The sequence below is a fragment of the Molothrus aeneus genome, chromosome 5 (genome assembly GCF_037042795.1).
Source record: "Molothrus aeneus isolate 106 chromosome 5, BPBGC_Maene_1.0, whole genome shotgun sequence".
NCBI classification, from domain to species: domain Eukaryota; kingdom Metazoa; phylum Chordata; class Aves; order Passeriformes; family Icteridae; genus Molothrus; species Molothrus aeneus.
In genome coordinates, this window is record NC_089650.1 from 15,788,586 (window position 1) to 15,803,968 (window position 15,383).

The window sequence follows — 15,383 nt, forward strand, 5'->3', positions numbered from 1 at the left end:
ATCGTTCATTGCAGCGCCCGGCGGGGCCACGCTGGCCACGCCTCCCCACGCAAGCCATTGGCCGAGCGCCGCTCCGCCCGCCAATGGGCGCCGGCCACGCTCCGACCGCAGGAAACCGCACATGGAAAGTTACGATTGGTGGCGACAGTCGAAGGCCCCGCCTTTCAAAGCTCTCTATTGGCTGCGTGTTTGGCGTGGTGCGCTGCTATTGGGCCGAGTGGCGCGGTCCCCCCCCACCCGGGGGTTGATAAGGCGGAGGGGGAGGACCGCGGGTGCTCCAGTAGAATCGGTGGCGGCGCGGGACGGGTTCCGGATTACGGGGCGGCGGCGCCGGGCGCTCTTCTCTTGTCACTGCGGCCGCCATGAAGTCGGTCTGGGGGCTCGCTCTGGCGTGTGTGCTGCTCCTGGCCGGTGAGCGCCTGCGGGTTTCTAGAAGGTTCTGGCGGAGGGGTGTCCAGGTCCCCCCCCCCCTTCCGCCCTGTTTGCTGGGGTGAGGGGGACGGAGGCCGCCGAGGGGAGGTGGTGTCTCCGGCGGGACCCCTCAGTCTGCCCCACGGGGAGGGGAAGCGATGCTCGAGCCCTCGTATGCCCTGCTGGGGCCTGGCCCTCGCCGGGGATGGGGCGGCGGGGGGAGGGGGCTGAGCCGCTCATGCGCTATCACGGGCGGAGGGTAGGAGGGGGCCTCCCTCTGCCAATCTCCCGTGTCTCCAGTTGGGCTGAACTCTCCTAGGGAGGGGGATTCGAGGGGTAGCGCTGAGCCTGAAGGCGTGGGGAGGGGTAAGCGAAGAAGTTGGGCAGTGCGTAGTGTGGGGATCGGGCTCAGAACGCTGGTTTCCTTGTTTTCCCAGTGTCGGTCAGAGCCGATGAGGTGGATGTGGATGGGACTGTGGAAGATGACTTGGGCAAAAGCAGAGAAGGGTCTCGAACGGATGATGAAGTTGTTCAGAGGTTGGTACCCGGGGCGCTCTGATTTTGAAAGGGTCAATTTGAGCACCAGTAATGCCTCAGAAGTAAGGGGTGAACGCTGTTCAAAAGAGAGATCCAGTCAGCTGGGGGAAATAAAACGTTCCTGTCAAGTTCCTGTCAAGACTGTTTCCTTCTAAATAAAAATGAGCTTGAGAACTTGAATTCAGAAAAGTTCAACTTGTTTTTATCCAGTATTGATAACTGTTAATTTGGGTTTACTTGTGCACATCATAAATCATGTCAGTTAAGTGCCTGCGGATGAAATAGTTCTGTACCCATGAAATGCCTCACCCCTGTGAGGTGCACCACATGCTGAGGATTGCAGTAACTTTAAGATTACCAGTATTATTCCCTGAAATTTTATTTAAAAAGTCTTACTTGCAAGCATGAATTTTCAGTCAAGTTTTTGGATTATGGTAATGTAGTTGAGGATTGCTGCTCTTGCACTTGACTCATGTGATCATGTAATTTTGTACTGCATCAGTGATTAAGTGTTATTGCTGCTGCTTTGTGATTAAATTAGTCTTGCTGTTTGTGGATGAGACTCCTTGATAGGTTTTTCACTGTCCTAACAGAGAGGAAGAAGCTATCCAGCTAGACGGCCTAAATGCATCCCAGATCAAAGAAATTAGAGAAAAATCTGAGAAGTTTGCATTTCAAGCAGAAGTGAACAGAATGATGAAACTAATTATCAATTCTTTATATAAAAATAAGGAGGTTAGTGCCTTCGTCTTCATATCATGTTAGAATTTTGGGAGGTGTGTGTCTGTTTCTCTCCTGCCATTCCTGACTACTGGTTCCTATTTCAGATTTTCCTGCGGGAACTTATTTCAAATGCATCAGATGCTTTAGATAAGATACGGTTGATATCGTTAACTGATGAAAATGCTCTTGCTGGCAATGAGGAACTTACAGTCAAAATCAAGGTAAGAAGGATTAGATACAAATATACTTTTTAAAGAATTGATGGAGGAATGTAAAAATACACTCTATCGTTAAATTTCTTTTTTTGGCTTAATACTGATGCAAATACAAACTAGGACCACATGAGGACCCTTGCAATTAACTCTACCAAAGACTACTCCTCTTTTAGTGGTAAAGATATGTTTCTGGTTTTATCAAGAGCAGCTGAAGTATTGGACTGCTTTGAAGGAAGGTCTTCCTCATTTCTATAGTTACTGCAGATTCAGTTTATTGTAGCTCGGCATGTTTGAATAGCTGCTATGTACCACTTTTCCTTGGCACGTACTAAGAATCACAGTGAAGTCAAACTGCATTTTTGTCTTTATTTTTTTCAGTGTGATAAAGAGAAGAACATGCTTCATGTTACAGACACGGGTATTGGCATGACAAAAGAGGAGTTAGTTAAAAACCTGGGTACCATTGCAAAGTCTGGTACGAGTGAATTCTTAAACAAGATGACTGAAATGCAGGATGATAGCCAGTCAACATCTGAGTTAATTGGTCAGTTTGGTGTTGGCTTTTATTCTGCTTTCTTAGTAGCAGACAGAGTTATTGTCACATCAAAACACAACAATGATACTCAGCATATTTGGGAATCAGATTCAAATGAATTCTCTGTTATCAATGACCCAAGAGGGAACACCTTAGGACGTGGCACAACCATAACGTAAGTATTAAGTTTCTTTAGTCTTTAAATAAAAAAGGTTGTGTGGGTACACTTTGTTTATTGGAATATGTGAGTGACTTTAGCTTTGTGACTGATTTACTTCTTGTAATACAGCTTTATTCAGTTTAATAGAAATATGCAAAATACAAACTGCATCCAAAAAATAAATGTAGTAATGTAGTTTATGTTGTGTTAGATGAGCTAACAAAACTATGAATGTCTTTACAACAGTCAGCAAGTAATTCCAGACAGTTCAGCTCCCTTCAGGCTCATTCAGTCACTCAGCACAATTCTGGCCTGGCAAAACCTATACAGGGGCTGTAGAGCTTTGCTTGGAATCTGGCTGCTGTTTATATATCAGTGAGGCTGGTCTGATGCAAAGTTCAAACTGGAGGTAGTTTGCTAATGCTATTCTCTTTGCTTTCATGAGTAGGTAAATTTGTTTGGTCTGGATTTAGAGGATGTCTTTCCAGAGGAGGCACTGGGTGTAAAAAAGTTGATCTTGATGCTCTAGTTTGAAGTAAGGCCCATGAGGGTGCATCAAGATCCTGATAAGTATCAATATGATTTGATGTTTTCATTTAAACTTTTGAATATTGTGTTCTGCCTCAGTCAGTGAAAGCAATTGCTGGTTGAGTAAGAATTGTGTTTTTTAAGAGCTACTTGGAGTTGAACAAATAAAAAAAGCTCACTTGCATAAATCTGAATTGCTACGGCTGCAGCAAAAATCAGATTGTTCTGAGCTGGGACCCACAAGGATCATCAAGTCCAGCTCTTAAATGAATGATCCCATATGTGGATCAACCCTCACTCTTGGTTATTAGCACCATCCTCTGGCTCAGTTGGTCAATCTCAGAGGCATAAGAATTGTATATTCTGCTACAAAACTGTCAAATACTTGTCCAGCACTTAAAAAGGTTTGGTTTTGTTTGGTGTTTTTTTTCTTAAGCCTTGTCTTGAAGGAGGAAGCATCTGATTACCTTGAGCTGGACACTATTAAAAATCTAGTGAAGAAATACTCCCAGTTCATAAACTTCCCCATATATGTGTGGAGCAGCAAGGTAAGTGTATTTAACTGAGCATTGTTCAGTATAAGGTTTGGCTAAGATCTTCATGGCTAGATCTTTCATGAAGGCTGAGGGCCTGCCATAGAGCTGCTTCTTGTGCAGTTTCTAAAACTCTTCTCTTCCTGACTCTTTTGGCTACTATAAGGGGGTTTTCTTGTTTTTTTGTTTTTTTTTTTTTCAAATGCTAGTCTGTTGCTAAAATCACAGACTTCATAGGAACTTGGTTTTATTCTGAGTCAAACAACTTTACCAAAGAAAAAATATTGCTAATTAATAATAAGGATCTTTGTTCCACTGGCTTTGGTAGATGGAAGCTCTGTTAAGTTTTCAAGCAGAGCCATAGCCAGATACCCTTCTATAGGAAACAAGGCAGTGTCTTAGATTTTAAGCTTGTTGTGATGTTTTCTTAGTGTAGCACCAACTTAAAATCCACCAAGTCTCTGATAAGCATTATCTGTAAAGCGTTGAGAAACTTAAATTTTAGTGTGGTGATCTCCCAGTGTATTGAAGGAAAGTATGTATTAATGAAAAAGTAACTGAAAAATATTAGCTGTAGAAAAGTTTGCTACAGACAAATAGCAGAAATCAGGCTAGTGCTGTGAAAGATTAAACTGTTTGAGAGAATACTACAACATACCTGGTAGGAAGTCAAGGTCTTAAAATCTCCACCTGTGGTTGTCTCTTTAGACAGAGACTGTTGAAGAACCCATTGAAGAGGAGGAAGCAAAGGAAAAAGAAGAAGAAGAAGCAGATGATGAAGCAGCAGTTGAAGAAGAGGAGGAAGAAAAGAAACCAAAAACTAAGAAGGTGAGCTTTGTTAGCCTTGGTGTCCTGTAACTCACGTCAGATAGCAATTTTCCTACGTAGTCTTGCAGAGGTGCATTTCAGTAGTGTGTGCTTTCTAGGAGCAAATCCTTTTAAAGTGAGATAGGAGAGAAGGTTTTAAATGAAACCGACTAGGTAGAAGTCAGGCAGATGATTGGCAGTAGCCTTGTGAAGCTGTGGTCACAGCTAATTATAAGTACTTGCATGAATCGCTGGAAATGGTAGTAGAATTCTGTAACCTGATGCTGTTGATGAGTTTAAATTTAACATACTCTGCTGGGAAGATTTTTCCAGAGTGACATTAGAACAGAAGTGCTGGTGCTTAGTGAATGTGTTAAATGAAGGTGGAACACACTACATTGTAGACTAAAGGTTTGTTCCCATGTGTTGCACTAGTGTGTATGCTTAAAATGAGAATGTCCAGGTCATTGCATAATTTTGTAAATGAGAGCATGTTTGGGATTTTTACATGCCATTTTATGTTTTGCTTCAGTGGAGTACCTTTAATTGGCCTAACCTGAAGTAAAGAATGAGTCTTTTTAATACTATTGTGTTTATTTACCTAGGTTGAAAAGACTGTCTGGGATTGGGAACTCATGAATGACATAAAACCAATCTGGCAGAGACCATCTAAAGAAGTTGAAGAAGATGAATACAAAGCTTTTTACAAAACCTTTTCCAAGGTAAGCTCTGGGCCTCAAGAGAATTCCAAAGCAAGAGGCTTGCTATAGTATCTCTTGCTATGTAAATAGAACCAAGTGCTTATAGAATGGGTTATTTCAGCAGAATTAATTAGTTGTCATTAGTAGATGGAACTGCAGAGAGCTTGGGAGGTATAACATCTCAGTCAGGATTTAATCTTTTTTCCAGAGAGAAGATACTGCCATCCAAGTATTGATTAGTCTAGATTTGGAAAGTATTATGTTGCAGCTCATGGGGAGCTTACTGATGTGTTTAAATGTTACAGGGAAATTTGTATTTAGTCTGAGAGTTGTGGTGTTTGTTGCATGTGGTGGAAGAAAGAAGGAGACAGTTTCTTAGAAGTGTTGTCTTTGTATCATACACTGTATCTTAACTGTGGTGTGATGATAACACTATTGGTTTTTGTCTTGTTGGTAACTTTTTAGTGACTACCTTATTAAAATCCAGCAAAACTTGAAAGCTCTCCAGGAGGGTTACTTAGGAAAGTTATTTTTACATGAGTAACTCTGCTCTTGTAACTTAAACTTCTGTCTCCATGATAGACTCTAGCAAAGCATAGCTACATGGATTAGTTGTAAAATAATTGCACTTATTTGCCAAACTCTTGAAAGTGTTCTCTCTTCACAGGAACATGATGACCCGATGGCATACATCCACTTCACTGCTGAAGGGGAAGTAACTTTCAAATCCATCTTGTTTGTTCCTAATTCTGCTCCACGTGGACTGTTTGATGAATATGGATCCAAAAAAAGTGATTTTATTAAGGTAGGACAGAAAAGTGTGTGGGTATGGTTTTGTGGAAAAGCAAAAAAACCCTAAAGTAAACTTGGGTGCTTTCTGCTCTTGTAATTTAGCTGTATGTTCGAAGAGTGTTCATCACTGATGACTTCCATGACATGATGCCCAAGTATCTTAACTTTGTTAAGGGTGTTGTAAGTATTATAAATATTACTTTAATTTATTTTTTAGCTTCAGATACTGCCAGACATACTGAAAATTTTGTTTCTTAATTAGGTGGATTCTGATGATCTTCCTTTGAATGTATCCCGTGAGACACTTCAGCAGCATAAATTGTTAAAGGTAAGCTAATTGGTTTTAAATTCCTTCATTGTAAGCACAACAGCAAGGTTTAGGAGACTTAGCAGCTTGATGAATTTTGTTGCATGGCTATGAAATTAATGTGAAGGAAACTCATTTATTGCTGTTTACAGATTACTTGTCTACTTCAGATGAGGGATACAAAGTGGAATTTGTATTGAAGTAAGGTTGCATTGAGGGCTATTCAAAATACTTATTGTTGTAACTCAGTATTGCTGCTTTTTTTTTTAGGTGATCAGAAAGAAACTTGTTCGCAAAACTCTTGATATGATCAAGAAAATTGCAGAGGAAAAATACAACGACACATTCTGGAAAGAGTTTGGCACTAATGTGAAGCTTGGTGTTATTGAGGATCACTCCAATCGTACCCGGCTCGCTAAACTTCTGCGCTTCCAGTCGTCTCATCATGAAAGTAACCTCACGAGCCTTGATCAGTATGTAGAAAGAATGAAAGAGAAGCAAGACAAAATCTATTTCATGGCTGGTGCCAGCAGAAAGGAGGTGTGTAAGAGTGAAAGAAAGAGGGAAGGAGTACAGTATATTATAGTTTGTCATGTTAGTACCATAGATGTTGTGAATTGTCTATTTACTGTAAATCTGGAGACTCCTTGTTTATGTTACTACTGCAGTATTTGCCAGATAGCTGTACAGGTTTTTGTAGCTGCTATTACAAATGCAATTAAACTGATATCTTAAATGTTTTCGTCCTAGGCTGAGTCCTCACCATTTGTTGAGCGTCTGCTGAAAAAGGGCTATGAAGTGATCTATCTGACTGAACCTGTAGATGAATACTGTATTCAGGCTTTGCCAGAGTTCGATGGCAAGAGGTTTCAGAATGTAGCAAAAGAAGGAGTTAAGTTTGAAGAAAGTGAAAAGTCTAAAGAGAGTCGGGAAGCCTTGGAAAAGGAATTTGAGCCCCTCTTAAATTGGATGAAAGACAAAGCTCTCAAAGACAAGGTAATATATTGTGTTATATGTAGTGATTATTTTTATTTGTCATACTTGCTACAGCATACCTTGCAGATTATTTGAGCACAGACTTGACAGTAGCTTCTCTGTCTTGATGGGTGAATCTTCATGGATAACATCTTTATTCAGGAAGATAATGAGTTAGAATGTCACCCTAGACATTTTTCAGAGATTCTTGAATTGACAGGGAAGTGCAAGTTACTTACTTTATTAGGAATAAGCTATTAGCTCTGAGAACTAACATTAGGGTGTTTTGGGGTTTTTCTTTACAGATTGAGAAAGCTGTGCTATCTCAACGTTTAACCCAATCTCCATGTGCTCTTGTGGCTAGTCAGTATGGATGGTCTGGTAACATGGAAAGAATCATGAAGGCTCAAGCTTACCAGACTGGGAAGGATATATCTACAAAGTAAGCTTCCAGTGCTGTAGCAGCAGACAAGAAATTGCTTGGTGTGCTCAGTAACAAGCTTCTGCCCAGTTCAAATGATCCTGGGTGTTTTTAAGGTCATTTTACAACCAAGTTAGTCTCCATTATAGCCTTAAATTGTTATTTTCAAGCCCGGTATGTAAAACTGCTGGGTGAGCAAGACTCATCGGTGGCATTTGGTATCTGCCATTTGTTGGCAAAAGAAGATGAACTTAGTAACTTGAATGCTTTTTATAGTTGCACCAGTATTAAAGGAGGGGGGATTTCACTTGTTACTGTGACTGTAACCAGTGTATGTAGATTTAAAGATATCATTGGGTCCTGTACTTAGTGCTGTAATTTCTCTTCTCAGTTATTATGCCAGCCAAAAGAAGACATTTGAAATTAACCCCAGGCATCCACTGATTAAGGACATGCTGAGGAGGGTCAAGGTAAATAAATACAGTAGTGAAACATTGGCTGACTTGGCTGCATACAACCTGCTTTAACAGGTCTCTCTTGATTTTCTGGTGTTCTTCCATGTTAGGAAAATGAAGATGACAAAACTCTTTCAGATCTTGCCGTGGTATTGTTTGAAACTGCAACTCTGAGATCAGGATATATGTTGCCAGACACTAAGGAATACGGGGACAGAATAGAAAGGATGCTTCGTTTGAGTTTAAACATTGACCTGGATGCAAAGGTTAGTTTGTCTTCCACTTGGACTGATAATTGACCTACTGTTGCTCCATCTTAAAAAGTGCAGCTGCTTCATTCATTCACTTGCATAAAATGAAATTTATCCAGCTTCCTGCAGTTAAGTGGGCCACCAAAAGTCCAGCTATGAATCTGTACTTAAAGCTCATGTTCTCCTTTCCTTGCTCTTCTTTGTAGCTGCTTGAGATTCTCCTATTTCATTATGCTTCTTAAGCATATTCCTGTCCTTAGTTAAGTGCTGGTTCTACAGGAGTAAACTAGGCACCCAGGCCTTTGGCTCCTGTCTCTCTAATGGAGAAATTCCTAAGTGGGTACAAGTAATACAGGTTCTCATAATGCTGTGCAAGAACTTCTGGCTGTTTTGCTGGAGTAGAGCAGTGCTAAACAGATTTTACTTTTTCTTTCAGGTAGCTGGTGGCAAATGTTAGGAAATAATAGTGAATACTTCCATAGCCTGTATTTAGCTAGTGCACACCTAATTAAAAAACCTAAGCAAGTAAAGCAAATTGATTGTGACCTTTGTGTACAGGTGGATGAGGAACCTGAAGAGCCTGAAGATGCAGATGAGGAGGCAGAGCAGGATGAAGAGGAACTGGATGCTGATGCTGAGGACAGTGATACACAGAAGGTAGGGTCTCAGGTTTGATGCTTTCTTGCCAATATTTATGTCCACCTTCATCTGTGGGTGCTACCTGGCAATAAAGTTCACTTTGCCTTTCATGACACTAGATTTTAGTGTCAGGTGTTCCAGGCTTTTCTTGGAGGGGGAAGAAAACTGCAGAACAAATTTATTATTAAACTGTATTTTGAAAAGATGAGACTGAGGTATGTTCAAAGCTGGAGCTGAATTAAGCTTTAGAGATTGTAACAGTGCCCTGTGGCAAGAAAAGGGTAGCAAATCCTCTAGTAAAGATAATTATCCATGGTATTTCCACAGCTTGTGGGCAAAAACATGAACAATTGTTTGTAATTGTGTAATTTGAAATGCTTATAATACAGGCTTGGAACAACATTCCAGACAACACCATTGCAAAGTTGCTATGAGGTCCCAACTGGGCCTGCTTTCTTGGGTTGCTTTTGGAAGAGACCTGCAAGATGATATCCTGTGACTAGTGCAAATATATAGCTTACAGCAATGTAATTTCCTACTATAAAATGTAAGATTAGGTAAGAATAAATTTGAGAAACAGTATTTATTGTATTATACCTACTTAATTTTTATGCGACTGCTGTTAGGTTTGCATAGCAGGATAATATAATGTGCAGTGACAGTAATACAAATTTCTCTTCTTCTGGGGCAGTTCTTGTAACCTTTTTCCACTTTCCAAAAGTAATATTCTGATTCTCTTTTTTGTCTTCACAGGAATCCACAGATGTGAAAGATGAACTGTAAACTGCACTCAACTACTGTCCTGCATTGGAGGGTTAGGAGGGAATGTGAATTAGATTGTTTTGTTTTTTTCCACTGTAAAATGTTGAGGGGTGGTATGGGCTTTTAAGGGTAAAGGAGGTCTTTTTTTTTTTTAAGTTCACTTTTCTAAAAACATTCCTCATGAATGTAAATTTGTATTATTTAACTGACGTGGTGTAAAATCTTGTCATGTACAAAATAAAATGTTCCCAAACACCACCAACTCTAAATTTATACATAGCCAGCTCATCTTGTGGGCTGGCAGAAAGAAATGAAGGTATGGTCCTGGGTGTTCAGGTCCTCTGTGCAAACAGGCTGTTTCTTGGCAATCCTTGGGCCTTCCCATGCTGGCACAGCCACACCTACTTGTAGCATCTGCCTGTGGCTGGGATTTACATTTACAAACCTGCTGTGCTGCTTAGCCAAATACACGTGTAGCTGAGAGCTGTACTGAACTTGCTAATTGAAATAAGACTTTGAGTTAGGTATCTCCTGCAAGCCTGAGAAAGAGGAGATTGGGTGTTTAAAAATAGCATTGTAAATGAAGCTGACAGCTTGTGCTGGACTCTGACTTGGCTCCATAGGATGGGCAACAGGAGCTTTACAAAAGAGGGGAGGAAAAAACATTAACTTACTATGTGGACAAGTACCACCAGAACTGTCTTACTACCTATGAGCTGGTACCATCCTCCATGGCACTTGGAAACCCTGCCTTTGACTTGTGTAGCTACAGCAGTTCTGTTTTCTACAAGCTTTTTTAAAGGTGGAAGTTCTTTCCACATACTCTTAATGCTGTTACTCCTAAATGTTTTCACTCTTGTTCTTGGTCTCTTATGGCAAAGCACTTTAGTTACTTAATGTTACTGAAGCTAAATCTGGTTAGTTTTAGACATGTTGAGCTTCCAATCATGTTAGCTTTATGTAGTGGTTGGATGAAGCACTACATAATTTTTTCACTAGTGCCTCTAGTTGAAAATATCTTCACAGACTTGGTAGAAAATGTTTACAGTGAGGATTTGGGGGATTTTTTTTTCCTTCCTCTGTGGAAGAAGGCTGTAGGAGTGGTGCTTCTGCACAGTGATTCTACTTAAGAACCAATCTTTTCTGTTTTGTTAACAGAACTTCTTAGAAGTTAAAAGTTTCTGCAGTCTGAAGCAAAAAAAGCTTTCTTACTAGGTGAGGGCACTAAACACTGACCTGAAGCATTTGCTTTCCATTTACTAGGCTTCTATACTGCCCAAAATATGCCATGTATGAGTGTGATTGTTGTGTCAGGATTTTAGAGTTGAATTGAAGTCTGAGATGTCAAGGAAAGGGAGCTTAGTTTGGGGGTTCTCAAGGGAGTCTGGGGGGGGGGTGGGGGGCTCTGGTTTCTGCTCACTACAGTGGTATCCTAGAGAAAAGCCTTTTGTTACTGGCCCAGCCTGAGTGGTCTAACACGAGTTTCAGCAGCTGGCACTGTCAGTTTTAGAAGCAGCCTTTGGCACTGTTCCTAAACGGCAGAAAGGGCATATCCCCTTACTTTACCAGTGAAACTTTGTGCTCTGTAGCAATCAACCTCCTAAAGTATCACTTACTTTCAGTGATACACTCAGAAATGTATCATTACTACCTCCATCTCTCCATTTGACTTCTGAGTTAACAAAGGTTGCTCCCACCTCCTGTATGATTCGGAAGTTTAATTTGCCTAACAAACTAAAGGAGAAGGGTGGCCTCCTCCAGTATTTTTAATCTGTAAGTTACTTGTAGATTTAAGCAAACCTAGTTCTGTTGTATAGCTGAAATTCTCATTTCTTTGGTTGGTTTGAGGGTGACAAAACTGATTAAATTTCAGAAATAAAGAAGCATACTTGAGAGTTATGCTTTCTGCTTCTTCATATACTTCAGCTGAGAATATCATGTGCAACACAGCTGTGGTCCAGCAGCTTTCTCTACACCCTGCTGTGACAAGTGTTTGCTATTAATAAGCACAAAATGCACTTGTAAGTTGCCTTTTTTTTTTGTCAGCTCTGAAGCAAAATGGTGGCAGTAGTGGAAGTGTCAGTCAGCACTGTTTCTTTCAGTGCTGCAGTTATGCTGATTCTGGGGCTGTCACCTCTGCTGTTAAAACTTGGTGCATTGTCAGCTTTGCTATTCCGAGATAAGCACTAATGAGGACATTTCCCTCAGTGCTAGAAAAGGCAGAGCTCCCTGTTGCTCAGTTTTGAGTAGCAGCAGGATACACTTAGAAATCTAAGCCTAATTAGCAGAAGCTTCCCTCTGCAGCCTTAAGATCTGAAAAACCTTTAGAAAATAGAGAAAAATGCATCTTGCATGTCAGAAATCAACAACCTAAGAGGTGATAATCTGACAAAGTGTGAGTAACAGTGCAAGGGCTGGTGAATGCTGGCTTGTTAAAGGGATCATCAAAAACTGCTGTTCATGGTCCAGTTAGAACAGAAACAAAATACTGAACTGTCCCATTTTCTCTTCAATAAACTTTACCTTCTGCTGAACTAGAAGGTTGACAATCTCAGCTTTGTTTAGGTGCAGTAAAGGAAAAAGTCTTTTCACTGGAAGTCGATCTATTAAGATTTTTTCATTGATAGATTTTGTTTGGGCTTAACATCTGTGTTTTACCAGAGCCTCTCTCTCATTGCCTGCTGTCATTAATAAAGATGCCTGAGAGGATGTGATTTAGTTATATAAAAAGTGTACACATGGGCACACAAGAGCAGGAGAGGAGCTCATCCCACCAATAGCTGTAAAACTTGGTGAGAGCAGACACACAGACATGCATAAGAACTATAAACCTTTTTTCCTAGGAAAACCACTCCAGCTTACGTAGGCATAAATAAAATAATAGCTTCGTAGCGAGAACTGATGTAAATGTAGCACTTATTGTGATAATTTCTGGATCTCTCTGCTCTAACAAGACTTCCAAGTACTTTGGCAGTAGGAATTAGGGAGCTTTTTGTTTCCTTACCAGGTAATTTGTCAGACTGTGTTTTTACAAGTTAAACTTAAGTGACAACTGAGGATGGAGCCTGTGCTTTGTCCTGGCACCTTTCTCAAGTAAAACAATCCCAAAGTTTCCAAGCTCTATGTACCATTCAAAACTGGGTTGTTGAGCCACCTTCACAGGATGGTGACTGAATCTTCAACTTCCTGGTGCAAGAGTGTTGTGGTGATTCTATTTCCAAACAGAAAGGTAAACCTGCACTTTCAGAGTTTTGCATATTTACAGCTATCAAAAGCAGCCACAGGCAGATGAAGATGCCCAAATGGAGCACAAACAAATCTGATTTCAGTGTAATCTGCCCCATTTTAACTGAGATGACCAAACGGTAAGATTCCAGCCTTACAGTGGACCAAAGCAGATTTCCTGTCAGTGAAACGCATCTGTGTCATGGTTTGACGCCTTATTCTGAAGTATACTTAAAATGTAATCCAGATTTATGAACTCACAAGCATTTTGGCACACAACTGATGGGACTTTTACCAACAGCATTCACTGTATGTTTGTTTTTAATGCTGTCTGCAACTCTGCTCAAAGGAAAGCAAAGACACATGACAGGAGCACAGTATTTCACATATGTATTTCTGGAACTTAAACAGTTGGATAAATATTTTATCAGTTCTAGTTTTCACAACAAAAATAAACTCTGGTCAGTGTTGTGAAGTCTGAACTTCGCTTGATCTTTCTTTTAGACCCAACAGTTCAGTTCTCAGTTCTCCAGGCTTAGGAGGTATTTCAGGTATGCTCTATTAAAAACAGAGAAAGACATCAGTGTTGTGACAGAGAAAAAACTAAACTCCCAAAACAGTAAATGAGCTTACTCTGGAAGAGCATGACAGCTAAACTGTGATTTTACCACCCTCTTTTTCTGAGCAGAATATAATTCCTACATGCAAAACACCTTAAGAATTATTACCTTTTTGAAACTTGACTTATTTTTTAGTAGTAAAATACAATTTGGAAAAAAAAAAAAGATAAAAGGAAGAACAGACAGTTTGTTTTAAAGGAACAAAGCTTATTTTTGCCATTAAAGTGAGTTTGGTAAAGATGTTCTAGCACAGCTGAAGTTTCCTCACATACTCTTGGTGATAGAAGAAAATGTTTCACTGCTTCTACTGCCCTGATTTAGAAATAAGGCACTGAAACTGGAGTTAAAATTTTAAAAAGGTACCAGATAACATGACATTTCAAGAACTGCACCTCCTCAAAATTCATGCTACTTAAGAGATATAGATAATTTGATCACTGAATAAATATGTCAATTTGCCAGTAATGAAGGCTACAGTAGAGACTACTAAAACACAGAAATTCTGATGTATTTATCAATGACTGAAGCATCATTGCTTCAATTTTGAGCTGACAGCTCAAGCATGGTAATTTTTTAAAACTTGTTTCCCATTTGAAAGTAGCCCAGAGAATTAAAAAACCCAAGAAGAATATGTGAGCAGGAGGATGAGAGAAAGCTTTCAAGTCCGACCTCCAGGAGGCTAAACTAAACCATTACTACTCCTAGTGGATGATCTCATTTAGAGTTTAATTCTGTGACTGCCATTTTTACATCCTCATCTGTCATAATTTCTAAAGTTAACTTTTGATCACCTTCATTTCCATTACTGGAGGAAATAAAGTCTATTTTAAATCTAGTACAGCCCCTTCTTGACACTTTTGCACACTCTTTTCAAAACCCAGCTTCCCACAGCAGAGACCCCTTCTCGACACATGGTAGTATTATGTCCACAGTGTCACAGTCACAGCATTGTTAAGAGTTGGAAGATCATCCTCTGGAGATCATCCAGTCCTAGCCTCCTTTCAAGCAGGGTCACCTAGAGCAGATCACACACGAATGTGTTCAGGTGGGTTGGATTATGTCTAGGGAGGGAGACTCCATGACCTCCGTGGGCAGGCTGTTCCAGTGCTCTACCATCCTCAATGGAAAGAAGTTCTTCCTCATATTAAGGTGGAACTCCTTATCGTTTAGTTTATGGCCCTTGCTCCTCATCCTGTCGCTGGTCATCACTGAAAACAGTCTGTCACCACCCTCTTGGCACCCACCTCTGAGGTATTTATAAGCATTAATGAGATCCCCTCTCAATCATCTCTCCCAAGAGACGCTGCAGACCCTGCATCATCTTCGTGACCCTTCACTGGACCCGTTCCAGCAGCTCCTTGTCTTTCTTGTACTGAGGAGCCCAGAACCGGCCACAATGAAATCCTGGTGGCCTCGCCAATGCCTCTGTAGAGGCTGATCTCTGCCCACCGCCAGGCCAGAGACCTTTCTGAGGCACAGCCTCTCCAGCAGACCCTCCATCCCGCACACACGCTACCAGCGAACAGGACCCTCCCAGCACTTACAAGGTCAGGCCTGTAGTACCTGTGCACGACCTCAGCCCCCGCGAACATGGCCAGCATGCTGGCCGCCAGCGCCCGCAGGTAGGTGGGCCACGACGCGCCGGCGGGCATGGCTGCGGGGGCGGGCCCTGTGCACGGACCGCGCCGGACGTGCGTCATCCCCGCTGCCGCCGGGAGGGGAAGGGAACCGGGAAGAGGGTGCGAAGGCCTGCCCTTACCGGGGAGCATTGCGTCAAGCGGGGTGA

At 41.2% G+C, this 15,383-nt stretch overlaps 2 protein-coding genes across 2 annotated transcripts; one reads left to right on the forward strand and one right to left on the reverse strand.

Annotated features, from left to right (window-relative positions):
* The first annotated feature begins 275 nt into the window (after window positions 1–275).
* HSP90B1 (heat shock protein 90 beta family member 1) lies at window positions 276–10,010 on the forward strand. Its single transcript, XM_066549620.1, has 18 exons — window positions 276–411; window positions 849–948; window positions 1,542–1,683; window positions 1,776–1,892; window positions 2,265–2,596; window positions 3,546–3,657; window positions 4,351–4,470; window positions 5,055–5,171; window positions 5,818–5,955; window positions 6,045–6,122; window positions 6,205–6,270; window positions 6,520–6,789; window positions 7,000–7,245; window positions 7,530–7,666; window positions 8,037–8,115; window positions 8,211–8,366; window positions 8,910–9,008; window positions 9,744–10,010. The coding sequence occupies exons 1-18, from the start codon at window positions 363–365 to the stop codon at window positions 9,771–9,773; spliced, it is 2,388 nt and encodes a 795-aa protein (XP_066405717.1). The 5' UTR covers window positions 276–362; the 3' UTR covers window positions 9,774–10,010.
* A 3,344-nt stretch (window positions 10,011–13,354) lies between these two features.
* On the reverse strand, window positions 13,355–15,350 carry UQCC6 (ubiquinol-cytochrome c reductase complex assembly factor 6). Its single transcript, XM_066549625.1, has 2 exons — window positions 15,142–15,350; window positions 13,355–13,535 (listed from the first exon to the last, which is right to left on the reverse strand). The coding sequence occupies exons 1-2, from the start codon at window positions 15,295–15,297 to the stop codon at window positions 13,440–13,442; spliced, it is 252 nt and encodes an 83-aa protein (XP_066405722.1). The 5' UTR covers window positions 15,298–15,350; the 3' UTR covers window positions 13,355–13,439.
* Between the last annotated feature and the right edge of the window lie 33 nt (window positions 15,351–15,383).